This window comes from Bos indicus x Bos taurus, chromosome 27, assembly GCF_003369695.1.
Source record: "Bos indicus x Bos taurus breed Angus x Brahman F1 hybrid chromosome 27, Bos_hybrid_MaternalHap_v2.0, whole genome shotgun sequence".
Taxonomy (NCBI): domain Eukaryota; kingdom Metazoa; phylum Chordata; class Mammalia; order Artiodactyla; family Bovidae; genus Bos; species Bos indicus x Bos taurus.
This window is the reverse complement of record NC_040102.1, coordinates 32,974,187-32,987,896: the sequence shown is the minus strand read 5'-3', so window position 1 is coordinate 32,987,896 and position 13,710 is coordinate 32,974,187. Positions and strand designations below refer to the sequence as shown.

The 13,710-nt window shown below is 39.8% G+C and overlaps 1 protein-coding gene across 4 annotated transcripts in view; it reads left to right on the top strand.

Annotated features, from left to right (window-relative positions):
• NSD3 (nuclear receptor binding SET domain protein 3) overlaps positions 1 to 13,710 on the top strand; it is a 103,677-nt gene that overhangs the window by 48,479 nt on the left and 41,488 nt on the right. For all 4 annotated transcript variants that reach the window (XM_027529669.1, XM_027529671.1, XM_027529670.1 and 1 more), the window contains exons 5-9: positions 2,054 to 2,208; positions 3,925 to 4,440; positions 6,358 to 6,484; positions 10,982 to 11,082; positions 13,392 to 13,437. In XM_027529669.1, the coding sequence (XP_027385470.1) occupies positions 2,054 to 2,208; positions 3,925 to 4,440; positions 6,358 to 6,484; positions 10,982 to 11,082; positions 13,392 to 13,437 (945 nt within the window). The remainder of the gene's footprint in view (positions 1 to 2,053; positions 2,209 to 3,924; positions 4,441 to 6,357; positions 6,485 to 10,981; positions 11,083 to 13,391; positions 13,438 to 13,710) is intronic.

The following is a 13,710-nucleotide window of genomic DNA, read 5'->3' as shown; positions in this document are numbered from 1 at the left end:
CAATTACTGTTTATGTTAATTTAAAAGTTAGAGCTGAGAAAGTTTAAAATATTTACCAATTAGAAGAAAATATACTCTGTTATTTGCAGAAATTTTTCATGTTTTATGAAAAATATTTTCTCAAGCAAAAAAATTGAGAAGAATGGTATTTTTACATTTTTGCCAATTGCTTAACTGAAAACACTAGATTCTTGTATCTGCTTCTACATTCAGCCTATTATGGTTTGTTGCTCTGAAGAAAAGGAAGATAATCTGGCTTCACACAGATGTGTAGTCGGAAAAGGGAAGTGTTTGAATAGCCTTTTCAGATAATTGTGGACCTATTTCTTTGATATTACACCCATACTCAGCAAGAAGTGGGTCAGTTGCAATATGGAATCTGAAATCCTGTCAATAAACTTTTTGTACTTCATGACATTAAAATCCATTGGTTCTGTCTTATACTTTGAGTGGATCTTTGCCTTTTATGACTTAGAACATCATATATTAGCCATTTAAAACATATTTTGTGCCTATCTTCCAAATGTTGACACATTCCTTTATAGATAGTTTTAAAAAATCACTTTCTTTAAGTCACCACTTATTTCATCAGAAAATTCTTTGATTACTGAGAAGTTGGAAAATTCCTAGGGACAGATACTAGTTTTCCAATATTCTAATTTTTCTTGAAAGATCAAATTTTATTATTGGCAACAAACACCATCAGTTGTTTTTCTTGAAGTGAAAAACTTGTTTGTTCATTTTTGAGAAAATATCTGCCAAACTCTGAAGTTCCAATAACCTAGTTTTCCTCGCAGTCATTCTTTCAAGTAAAAATGGTGTTCTGTGAAGAGGTGGCCGGGTCACCATGCAGTTCAATCACAAAAATTTTTCCCCTCTTGACAGCCATCATATCTGAAGTGCACAGAAGTGATTTACACCCTTCCTGTGTCATCACGCAGAATATGAGAAAGACGTATGTTCAAGGGTCGAGACGTTGTTGTTGTTCAGTTGCTCAGTCGTGTCTGACTGTTTGCGACCCCATGGACTGCAGCACACCAGGCTTCCCTGTCCTTCACTATCTCAAACTCAAAGGGTTGAGATGTAGTAAAATTAATCATTTTTACTGCTTCATCAAGGGCATTAAGTAAAACTGGCCTTTTTTTTTTTTTAAACTGCCAGCGTGTGACTGTGAAGGATACAACACCAGTGTAATTTGGAGTCACTCGCTGCCTTTATTTGTGCTGAGATACCAGCAGTCTGACCCAGCTTGCTCTTGCCGTATCGACTGCACATGTCAACATCTCAAAAAAGACATCTTCTTCATTACAATGACAAAGGTTTTGACCTCATGGGAGCCTGGGGATCTCTGCAACCTCTCCTCTTCTCCTGGGTCTGTGTGCCACGCTTTTCAGTTCAGTTCAGTCGCTCAGTCGTGTCTGACTCTTTGCGACCCCATGGACTACAGCACGCCAGGCCTCCCTGTCCATCACCAACTCCCAGAGCTTGCTCAAACTCATATCCATCGAGTCAGTGATGCCATCCAACCATCTCATCCTCTGTCATCCCCTTTTCCTCCTGCCTTCAGTCTTTCCCAGCATCAGGGTCTTTTCCAAGGAGTCAGTTCTTCATATCAGGTAGTTAAGTACTGGAGTTTCAGCCACACTTTTATGTCAAGAGAAAAGCAGTTTGATCAGCTCTTAGCTTTTAAAAGTCCAAGAAAATATGCCTTTTTTGAGGGAAAAATTATTTATACCCAGATTTGTTTGTAAAAAGGTTTGAGGCCTGTGAAAATACATCGTGTAACCAAGGTAACAAATCTGATAATGAGCAGAATATTTGTAATATTTTTTTCTTCTTAAAACTCACTGTACTAATTTTAATCGTTTGAGGTGATTTTTATAGTAGCTATTAGTTGTGTCATTGGTAGATGTTGGATTGCATCTTTGGATGATCCAAAAATTACAAGTTTTAATCAGAGTAAACCGGGGAACCCAGCTTAGGTTCACATTTTTGGCAAAATATACGTGGCTGCTTATGCCGTGAAATGACTAACAAGAATTTCTGCTTGCAGGTGCCCGGGAGTATCACGTCCAGTTTTTTAGCAACCAGCCAGAGAGGGCGTGGGTTCATGAGAAGCGGGTCCGAGAGTATAAAGGCCACAAACAGTATGAAGAACTACTGGCTGAAGCGACCAGACAAGCCAGCAATCACTCTGAAAAGCAGAAGGTGACTGATGACATAGAAGCATGGTCAACTGAATACGGATTTTAAAGGACTTAATAATTTAGTAGAGCTTTTCATACTTGAATTCAGGCAATTACAATGATTTATTTTAGTCCTCTAAGTTCAATTTTAATAATTTATTATCACTGTGTCAAATTTTACATATAAACAACATCACAGTCCTCTCAAAAACTTTTTCTGCTTAATACAATTTTGGCTTCTATTTTGAATTCTAATGCATAAAGTCTAATAGATGCTAGTGAAATGTGAATATTGTCAGAGATTTCTATTCTTTTCATTTAATTTCAGCATCCTGCCCTAATTCCCCTTTATGCTTGTTTAGCAAAATTGTTCTATGAAAGTAAAGTTTTAAAAATATTTAGTATTTACACTGAGACAGGCACTTTTTTAAGCATTATATTTATGTGTTAATCCATTTAATCTTCATTACAATGTCAATGAGGTGTAGAGACTATTATTCCTATTTCTACGGATGAAGAGATTGAGGCACAAAAAGCTTGAGTAGTTGGTTCAGCCAAGGTCACATTAGTGATGGAACCAAAGATGACGTGGTGGTGGACGCATTAGAATTTGGACCTGTATTCTTGATAATGTGTCTGGTTGAGTTTTTTAACTCAACTAATTTAGTGTGGGCCTCTGGTGATTCAGAAATGTGTTCTGTTTTCACAGTAAGCTAATATTATTTCAGAGGATTTTGATGACTTTTATTAAACATTCTGTAACATGTTACAAATTTAAATGTCATTGTTTGACACATACTATACTATCTGATGGTTCCATTAGCTAATTTCTGGCTCCCTCAGTCTAAGCTCCCTGGCTAATTCCTGCTTGTTTTGGTCATTCACATACCTTTATTCAAAATTTTCTTAACTGTCTTGCCAATCCAGTCGTCTGATCAGGACTGTGGAAACTGTGATTCAGGTTTATTTTTCCCCTCATACGTTCCTGTCTTCTCGTGTCTTGTCGACTGTCACGCATTCCTCGGGGCTCTCCTTTCTCTGCACCCTGTTTGCATCCTGGCACAAGCCGGCCGCATAGCTCCAAACACTGGTTCTCTGCCCCTCCCTTAGCTCTGTTGTGGTCTGTGCAGCACCCCTGAGCTTGAGGGTGACGTTTTTAATGTTTGTGTTTCCTAGGCCACTGAAAGCAATCATTTCTGTCACCTTCCTTCTCTCCGCCATCATCATTACTAGCTTTTTATGACTGTGATGTGAAGAGGACAACTCCTTGGAGGGACTCGTCCAGCAGAGTGGGCGACAGGGAAGGGTTTACCATCAGAGAGAGTGGACCTGCGTGTCCTCGGTAGTAGCACGGATCCATCAGAATTACAGGCTCAGAACATTTCCTTTATTTGCCTGAAGACCCTGAAGGTGTGTATGCACACCTGGAAAGACTATAAGACCACATGGGAAATACGCATGGGTTTCAATGTCCCTGTTGGAATAAAGTGTTAGTCGCTCGGTCATGTCTGACTCTTTGCGACTCCATGGACTGTAGCCCACCAGGATCCTAGGTCCATGGGATTCTCCAGGCGAGAATACTGGAGTGGGTTGTCATGCCCGCCTCCAGGGGACCTTCCCGACCTAGGGATCAAACCTGGGTCCCCTGCATTACAGGCAGATTCTTTACCAACTCCGCCACCAGGGAAGCCCAGTTAGAATAAAGCGTGTTCCCTAATGCCTGCATCTTTCTTTCCAGATTCGGAAACCGCGGCCTCAGAGAGAACGTGCCCAGTGGGACATCGGCATTGCCCACGCCGAGAAAGCGCTGACCATGACCCGGGAGGAGAGGATAGAACAGTACACTTTCATCTATATTGATAAACAGCCCGAGGAGACTTTATCCCAAGCAAAAAAGAACGTTGTCTCCAAAGCCGAAGTGAAAAAGCCCCGAAGACCGAGGTCGGTGCTCAATGTGCAGCCAGAACAGACCAACGCCGGGGAGGCAGCCTCCTCGCCCTCAGGTACTGAAATGCGGAGACACAGCCAGCGGCGGCACACGGGCGTGGACGAGGACGAGCCCCCTCCCGTGAAGGTGGCCTGGAAAACCGCGGCAGCGAGGAAATCCCTACCAGCATCCATCACCATGCACAAAGGGAGCCTGGACTTGCAGAAGTGTAACATGTCTCCCGTGGTGAAAATTGAACAAGTGTTTGCTCTGCAGAATGCTACAGGAGATGGGAAGTTTATCGATCAGTTTGTTTATTCGACGAAGGTATCTCCTTTTCTCATGGGTTTTCTGGGGGAACCCAGGTGTCTAGTAAGTAGTCAGTGTTGGCATTTAAAAAAAAAACAACCCAGATAACACAAGGTCATCATCTAAATACCCTTTGTATTCACCACACTTGAAATGTACAGTCAGTTTACTATGTTTAAGATGGGGACAAAAAGGACATAGGCAAAAAGGCTTTGTTTTCCTTCTTTTTCCCCCCCTCTTTTGTAATATCCCCATCTGTACTAGATTAATCTTGAGCTGTGCAGCCAAAATTGAGCTCAGCTCCCTAAAATTATGGGAAAAAACTGGGCACTTTGCCCATTTCTAGTTTGTGTGGTTAGCTTTTTTTTTTTAGTTGCAAAGTATGTTTCTGATTAAATCATCTCTGTCATTTATCTGAATTAACCATTGTAAGCATTGTACCTGCTGATCCATTTGGTGGCACCAGCAATTTTGTTCGGCTCACGTTGGCTTGGGGTGCTCATGCATTTTAGGGAAATACCAGAGCTGTGTGTGTCCTGTCACAATGAACCATGGTGATAGCCTGGGTAGGGGCATGAATTCAGCCTGTTCAGACAGAATGCCTTCTTCAGCCCGCCCTGCGCCTCCAGTCAGGGCACTTACAGTTTAAGGCTTTAAAACTTTTATAACATTTGTCATTTTTAATATACCTCTTCACTACCCTCCCAGCCCGCCCCGTAACCGTGGGCTTGTGTATTCAATTTAGTGACTCCTCATGGTTGTGTGGGGTTCCCTTGTGGCTCAGTAATGAACCGCCTGCCAATGCAGGAGGTGCATGTTTGATCCCTGGGTCGAGAAGACCCCCTGGAGAAGGAAATGGCACCCCACTCCAGTATTCTTGCCTGGAAAATCCCATGGACAGAGGAGCCTGGTGGGCTGCAGTCCATGGGGTTGCAAAAGAGTCGAACATGACTTAGCAACTGAGCTCACATGCATGGATGTGTACAAGTTTTGAAGAATTCTGTGGTTATTTCTTAACAGTGTCACATGCTCATTAAAATAAATAAATATAGGGGCGCCTCATCAGTGATAAATTTTCCCCAGGTGTAAATGTCCTCTGTTAACCTGTTTCTGCCTACAGAGTCAACTAATTTCACTAAGGTGAAGCTCCATGGAAAAACTTAAGTTATAGTCCCCATTTGGTTCTGTGAACAGCTTTGACTAGCAAATAAATCCTTTGCGTGCTTTTTGAATGTGAATTGGCTTCATTCTTGGAGCTGGTTTTTATCTGCTTTGGGATGCACAAGTCAAACTTGGTCACCCCCCTCCAAAGAGTGCTATTTAAATGAAATTTGAGGTAAAACTGACATTTTAAAAATGAAGGCTTTAAAAATACATATACTATATTTATTAATCACTCTTTTATTTCACTGCATTAAAAAATACCTAAAATGAGACAGAACTGAAATTGGACTTCTGTCTGCTCCAAATTGTTTATTGGGTGCACAGTTTGGTCATACTGTGATCTAAGGAGAGTCTTGTCTTTCAAAGACACATTGGCATTTTTATCCATGTAGTAGAGTACTTTACCACATAAAAATGCCTACAGTTCTCTTACTGCGATGTGGGTAAAGGAAGAGACCATTCAGACCAGAAAATGTTTTGGTTTTGACAGAAGAATAGGTAGTACGGGTTTTTTTTTTTTAGTGATATTTGTCATCTGGGCTTAACAAATAGTTTTTTTTTTCCCCCAATAATCTCATCATACATTTTAGAATACAACCTGATGACTTAATAAAATTGTTCTGATAATGGCAAGGATAATAAAGTAACTGCAATCAAAAACCGTATAAAATCCAAGCACATTATGATGGTCTTAAGCCATCTTTATAAGCCAGCAGTGCCATTTGTCTGGTAATCACCTGTTTGTTTTTTTTTAATTTGCCTTATTTAAAGGGAATTGGTAACAAAACAGAAATAAGTGTCAGGGGACAAGACAGACTTATAATTTCTACACCAAACCAGAGGAATGAAAAGGCAACTCAGAATATGTCGTCTCCTGAAGCAACATCTGGTTCTGCAGGTGGGTATGAGTATAGAGTACACAGACCCATTTGAGGTCTTGGTTCTGCTGGATGATCACATGGCAACTGTGTTCCTAGGAAACCTTCATTATCAGAATCAAGTTGTATTTTTAAAAAATCAAATTATAAAGGCAATTATTTCAATAGAGAATGGTTTAGGGACCAAAGAGCTTTATTGATAGTAACAGTGATGGTTATTTTTCCTATAGGAATTTAAATAATAGGATTCTATGATGAAAAGAGCATAGTTATAAAATCTATACATATCTGACTTAGATGCATCATTTGATGATCTGTCTGTGTGAAAATAACAGCTTTAGTTTTTCCGGCAGTATTAATACACACTTCTGTTTCCTCCTTTATCCCCTGTGGAACTCAAATTGGTGGATGCCCACGCTTTTTCCATTTCCCTTAGGTGTGCTAGATATCGGTAGCTGAGGTCTCGGGCCTAACTCTCTTATTAGAATCTTCTCTGATTAACAAATAGCTTGAATTGAAAACCAAGATACATTAGTGTAACTCAAAGGAGAAATGCCTATATTCAGTAAGATTGTGCCTTTGGAGTAGGCAAAGACTGACTTGTAACTTAAATTGAGTGTCTGGTTGGTTTGGTTTATATAACAGTATTACTGCTGCATACAGCTGTCAAGAAAAGAAATAGATATCAACTAACTTGATCATTTGAAATCTTAGAAGAAAGGAGTATGTTTCACTTTGTTCTTTATTTTTTTTTTTTTTTAATTTTTTTGGAGTATAGTTGCTTTAAAACAGTGTTGTGTTATTTTCTACTGTATAGCAGAGTGAACCAGCTATACATATACATATATCCTCTCCCTTTCGGACTTCCTTCCCTGTTCTTTTGAAATTTTTTTGGAATCTAAGAAGTGACCAAATAATTGTCCAAAAGGATTAAAGTCTTGAGACCTGAGGTCGTAATCTTAGATCAATAATAATTCAGGGAAACCTGTAATTGAGGGACACTAAGAGATAAATGTTTTTGTAAGGGAAATTTTGAGTCAAAATTCTTCTTACAAAAGTTAAATAAAAACAAACATTATTCAGGAAAGAACTTGGGCTACTTTTCTTTTAAAAAAAAGTGACAGGCCTGCAGGATGGGACGAGATGGTGGCGTATTCGTAGTGGGGCGGAGTAAATAGGAAGCCTTCATCCGGCAATGAGTTGGGAGAGGAGGCTGCATTCAAGGGGAGAGTGGCCAAGTCCAGAACCGAACTTGCAACTTGTGTCGTTTCAGAGTCCTGTACAAAAAGTGAAATTACAATGTTGAAGCAATGAATAATGGACTTAGAAGATCCTGCATTAATTAGCCATAGTTGAACGCTTTTGTTACCTTCTTAGATGCCGCGAGACGGTTGGCCTCAGTGCTTTTTAGTTAGGTCCAGGTTTTGTCATCTTTCTTTACACTGAACGGGTGGTAATTTGTCTGAATGTCAGCATGATACTTAGACTAGGAGGATCAGTAAACATCCATTTTTCTCCAAACTAGGGAGAAAGTAAATTCTGCATAGAATACTAGATTGATCTTCAATATTAAACTTTGACTTTTAATGGAGCTTGGTGTTTTCTTCCCCTCAGCTACTGAACATTTTATCTTCATGTTGTCCTTTCCATTTAAGTTCTCCTGTGAATTTTCTTCTTTCCTTTTTTTATTTTTTTAAGCTGTGGAAGGTTGTAATTCTTTTTTAAAAAATGATTTTATTTGTTGGCTGTGCTGGGGCTTCATTGCTGCGCAGCTCTTCTCTAGTGGTAGAGAGCAGAGGCTGTTCTCTACTTGTGGTGCACAAGCTTCCTGTTGCGGTGGCTTCTCTTGTTGCAGGGCATGGGCTCGAGGGCACGTGGACTCTAGGGCACATAGACTCTAGGGCATGTAGTTGAGGCTCCCAGGCTCTAGAGCACAGGCTTAGTAGTTGTGGTGCAGGGACTTACTTGCCCTGAAGCATGTGGGATCTTCCCGGATCAGGGATCAAACCCGTGTCTCCTGCACTGGCAGGTGGATTCTTTACCACTGAGCCACCATGGAAAGTCCAGTTATTATTCTTTATATCGAGAAAAAGTTCAGTTTCTTCCCTAGGCAGACATATGTAAGTAGATTGTAAATGACTTTTGTGATCTTACTTTAGAGATGAGCAGTCTAAAGCTTTGACCTTGGTTTAAATTTGGTTGCCAGCTGTAGCTGATAAGCATATTTTGCCTCCTTAAATGACCATTTTGCTCCTTGTGAAAAAACTTCTGTGGTTGAAAAGTCAGAAAAGAGACCTGGTCTCCCTTCAGAAACTGATTGCATCATCATCATCTCAGTTGGTGTTAACTACTCATGGAGAATTCTCAGGCTTTTTCTCAGTAAATTTAGGCGCTACCTAGAATGTGTGGCACTGCTTCTTTTCTGTGGTTTGAGGAATCATATTTGCATTTGTACAAGATCTCTATGCTATTTTCCAAATCCAGAGATGCTCACTTCTTATCCCTTAGAACATAAACAGAATACTTTTTCATTGTTTAGGGTTTTTTTTTTTTTTCATTTTTGAGGTTTTGTTGGGTTTTTTTTTTTTGGCTGTGCCACATGTCATGCGTGATCTTAGCTCCCTGACCAGGGATCCAACCCGTGTCCCCTGCAGTGGAAGCACGGAGTCCTAACCATTGGACCACTAGGGAATTCCCATTTTTAGTATTTTTATTTTATCTAAATTTTATTTATTTTTATTTTTGGCTGAGCTGGGTCTTCTTTGCTGCACCTGGGCTTTCTCTGGTTGTCATGAGCGGGGGCTACTCTGCAGTTACAGTGCGTGGACTTCTCATTGCAGCGGCTTCTCTTTTGGCTGCAGGCTCCAGGCACGCAGGCTTCCGTAGTTTTGCAGCTTGCGGGGTCTAGAGCACAGGCTCCGTAGTTGGGGCACATGGGCTTAGTTGCTCAGCAGCATCTGGGATCTTCCCTGGACCAAAGGATCAAACCAGTGTCTGCCTGCATTGCAAGGCAGATCCTTAACCACTGGGCCACCAGGGAAGTCCAATGTTGTTTTTAAACATAGTAGAGTTTATATGTTCCTTGGGTAGCTTTCAGAATAATTTGAAGGAGTCACCACATTGCCTTATCTTTATAAGATAATAGATCAAATATCATTTGCCCTTGATGGAACAATTATATGTTGTCATCCTCAAAATAAGCAAAGATTTTTGTTTGTTTGTTTGTCTTATGCAGTTCTAGTTTCATTTTCCTCTTTCCTGGTAGGTACTTGAGTATTGATAACTAAACCGAAATATGGATCTCTGGAATACTCAGGTGTCTGTGAGGGTGGGATGCCTCTTGTTTTAGTTGATGTTTCCATCAGTGTAAAGAGAAGAGTGAGAGTAAAGGACACATTCATTTTGTGACTTCTGTGCTAGAAATTAATTAAGCACAGCTCAGAAACAATACGTTATTGTCAAACTGCCTGCTCCTGCCCCTGAAAAAGTAATGGGATCCTTCTTTGGGCTTTCGACAAAGGTGATGAGAGCTGTTTCCCCTTAGACAAGACTAATGAAGCCAAGAGGTATACAGGTGATGTGAACCCTGTATTGAGGTAGCTTCTGCAAGGTGGTTATCATCTAGTGAGGACTGTTCAGGTGGGCCAAGTGCTGAGAAGACAGAGAACAGCTGCGCGGAAAGCGTTCTTCCTGCTTTGGGTCACAGAATGAACCATTCTGGGATCCATTCCTGACTTAGTGTTTTCTCACACTGTGGCCTTAAATGTCAGTTTTATCCTTTCCAAAACGGGGTCGCAGAGTTGGATACGACTGAGGGACTGAACTGAAATAATGTGTTTTATTGCAAAGACTCTTACTGTTTAAAAACCTTCTTAGTTTCTTTTTTTCACTATTTAATATTAACAGGCTTGAAAATTTTTTCAGTGAGTTTTCCATGACTATTTTTAAAGGATTCTAGTCCCTTGATAGTCAAATTAATGATTCATTATTCGTCACATTTTTGTGTTTTTCCTCCTTTTTTCTCTTTGGTTGTTAGTAATATAACAATAGTACATCCAGCAGCCAGCCCTGTTAAGCATTTTAAAGGTAGAATTAATTTATTTGTTAATGCAAAATACATAGTACTGAATAAATTTTGAACCATTACTTCCTAGTGTCAACTGAGAATGCAGTCGTTTTCATACATTTCCCACCATCCCTTCATTCCTTCACTTATTATTGCCTACGAGTGTTGATCGTCTATTTTAGTTTGACTGTATAATTTTTAGAAACTTAATTCCTCTTTATTTGTATAGTTTAGCGTCTTTCATGAATCCTAGTCTCAACTTATCAGCCTTTACAATTTAACCTACAGTTTTCTGTGTACTCCCAAGTGTTTTAATAGTTTTTAATGATTTGTAATTACAAGACCAAAGGTAATGGATGAGAAAAGCAGGGAATTTGGTCAGATCTTAATTATTTAAATGTCAAGGCATCCTCGAGTGAGTTTTTATTTGCTTGTTTAAATTATCTTTTAGGCTCAGTAGAAAAGAAGCAGCAGAGAAGATCAATTAGAACTCGTTCTGAATCGGAGAAATCCACTGAGGTTGTGCCAAAGAAGAAGATCAAAAAGGAGCAGGTTGGCTTTCTACCTGTAGAGAGTTAAAGCCTTGTATTTGTAAATGTTGTGGCTTATGTTGGTACCTTAAAAGAAGGCGAGACCTCCCCAACACTGGATTTCCCTTCTGGACTATCTCATGCTTCTGCCCTGATGAATTCCAGTACCCAGTTCTAAGACAGCATCCCTGTGATTCTGCTTCAAGCATTTTCACAGAAAACAGTCAGGCTTCAGGAGATGGGAAACCAGTGGTCCAAGACTTTTAAAAATTCCTCTCATTTATTTTGAATTTTCTGTTATGAGCAAAATGATTTCATGTTTTCATGATTTTTATTTGGAACCATCTCTCAGTCCCCCCCCCCTTTTTTTTTTTAATTTTAATTTTTGACCTAAGCTGCTAGTATGTGTTAATTTTATTTTTTAAACAAATCAAATTAACCGTAAGAGTTTTATTTAAGAAACATAATCATAGATGATCTGGTTTTTCTGCTGATATCACAGATTTTTTTGGAATGTTGTTTTCCCAGTAGAATGACACTCACCTGTTATTGGGTTATCAGATACACACTATTTAAAAAGGGAGGGGCATGTTGACTGAAGGGTATTCAGCCAGTGTAATCATTGTAGTAATAGGCATACTAAGTTACATTTTCAAAGAAATTTTTAGAAACCATTACTCCTTTAACTTAAGCTCACAGTCAGAATTTCTCTTCATTGTTTAAAAAGATATTCATTTTTACAGACCAGACGGCTGCTATTAAACAAAAAGAATTGTGAATAGTATTAGTTCCAATAAGCTTTCTATTTTTAAAACCACTCAAATACATTTAGAAGAATGTGGAGTTTTCTATTTAAATGACTTCCTTCAGAATTTTAAACTTCCAAACTTGAGGTGATTTTGTGGGTGCGTCATGGTATCAGCAAGCATGTAAAACAATTTTTTCAGAAATAGTTTAATACAAATTTAAATAGTATACTAATCTGATGTTCTTTTATCATCATTAGCTTTCATACTTAGGAAATTATATTCCAATAAATCTTTCTAAGCTCTTGCAGGTCTACAGTATTCCTTACCAAAATGAAGTTGCGACTTTGCCAGCTGGTTCTCCAGTTCAGTCTGTGACCAGCCAGACTAAAATTAATAAGGAGAATGAGTACCAAAACCGGGACAGATTGTTAATGCACTGTGTTTAGTTAGTAGCAGAACAATACCAGTGATTATTCAGAAGATTTTATATTTGTATCGCCAATTGTATCTTGTAAAAGCTCTTCTGTTGTATGCTTTTTTCTACCTGTTGTAAAAAATAAAAAATAAAAAAATTTTTAAAAAAGCTTAAAATAATCCTTAAATATTTACAAACTGTGTTGCAACATGCATATTTCACCACATCTCAAAGAAAACTAAAATTCAGTTTGTAGCTTAAGCAGGAACTCCTCCAAAGAGCATCCTTCCTTCAATTCCAATGGTTCAGCCCTCCAGTTACCACGCATTTTACATATCCTTTGGCAGAGTAACTTCTGATCTTGCTGTCCTAATGTAGGATCAAGACATTGTTCATAAGACACTCAAGAAAGTGCTTTTGCAATGTCGCAAATTTAAGTTTGTACTAGCAGCAGAAGTATTGAGCTTCCAGCTGTATGGAGCCCATAGCACTCTCTACAGAGAGAGTCCTGGTCCCCAGCAACTGAGATGCCAGTGCAGGTGCGGAGGGTCTTTAAAGTGGTTGTGAGTTGCATTAACCTGAGTATCATAGTGGGACTTCCCTGGTGGCTCAGACGGTAAAGCCTCTGTCTACAATGCGGGAGACCCAGGTTTGAGTCCTGGGTTGGGAAGATCCCCTGGAGAAGGAAATGGCAATCCACTCCAGTACTATTGCCTGGAAAATCCCATGGACAGAGGAGCCTATCATAGTAAGTAAAAGAGGAGTATCATAGTAAGTAAAAAATTACCCTAAACCTCTTTGGGGTGGGTGGAGCTTACAGCAACCCTGGGGCTGCTTGTACAAACAACCCCTCTCCTGCCTCCCAGATGCAGAGGAAAGCATCTGGGTTGTCTTCAGGCACCGAGGAAGCAGTGGGAGAGGGCTGCCCGAGCGCATGTGGCTGAGTGTGGTCCCTTGGCGCCCAGCACAGGCAGCTCGGACTGAAACCCTCCCTGACCCTGAGACAGCTTTACCCAGAAAACGGGACCATGTCCAGATTTCAGATACATTCATTGCTCATCATGACTTAAATTGATGGCCATATTATTCCCCCCATCCCCACTCTGTTAATTTAGCAGAAGGAAAGAAAAATTCCCTACTCATGCTGTATTTTTCTGTCCAAAACAGGTTGAAACAGTTCCTCAGGCTACAGTGAAGACTGGATTACAAAAAGGTGAGTTATTTATAATGTTGCTCTGCATTTTCCTCAATTAAAACCAATTTTAAAGAATTCTTCGTACTTCATGTATTTTTGTGTGTCTCTGTAAATCATTGTTGTCGCTCTTGAGTCAATGATTTGTGTGAAACTGAAGCATTCCCCTGTGTTTGTGTGTGTGTGCGTGTGCGCGCGCCTGCCTGCGTGTGTGTCTCTTAGAGTTGATCTTACTCTGTGCCTCCATGTGAAAAGTCTTGTTCGTTTTGGTAAATTGGAGAACACCACGTAGGC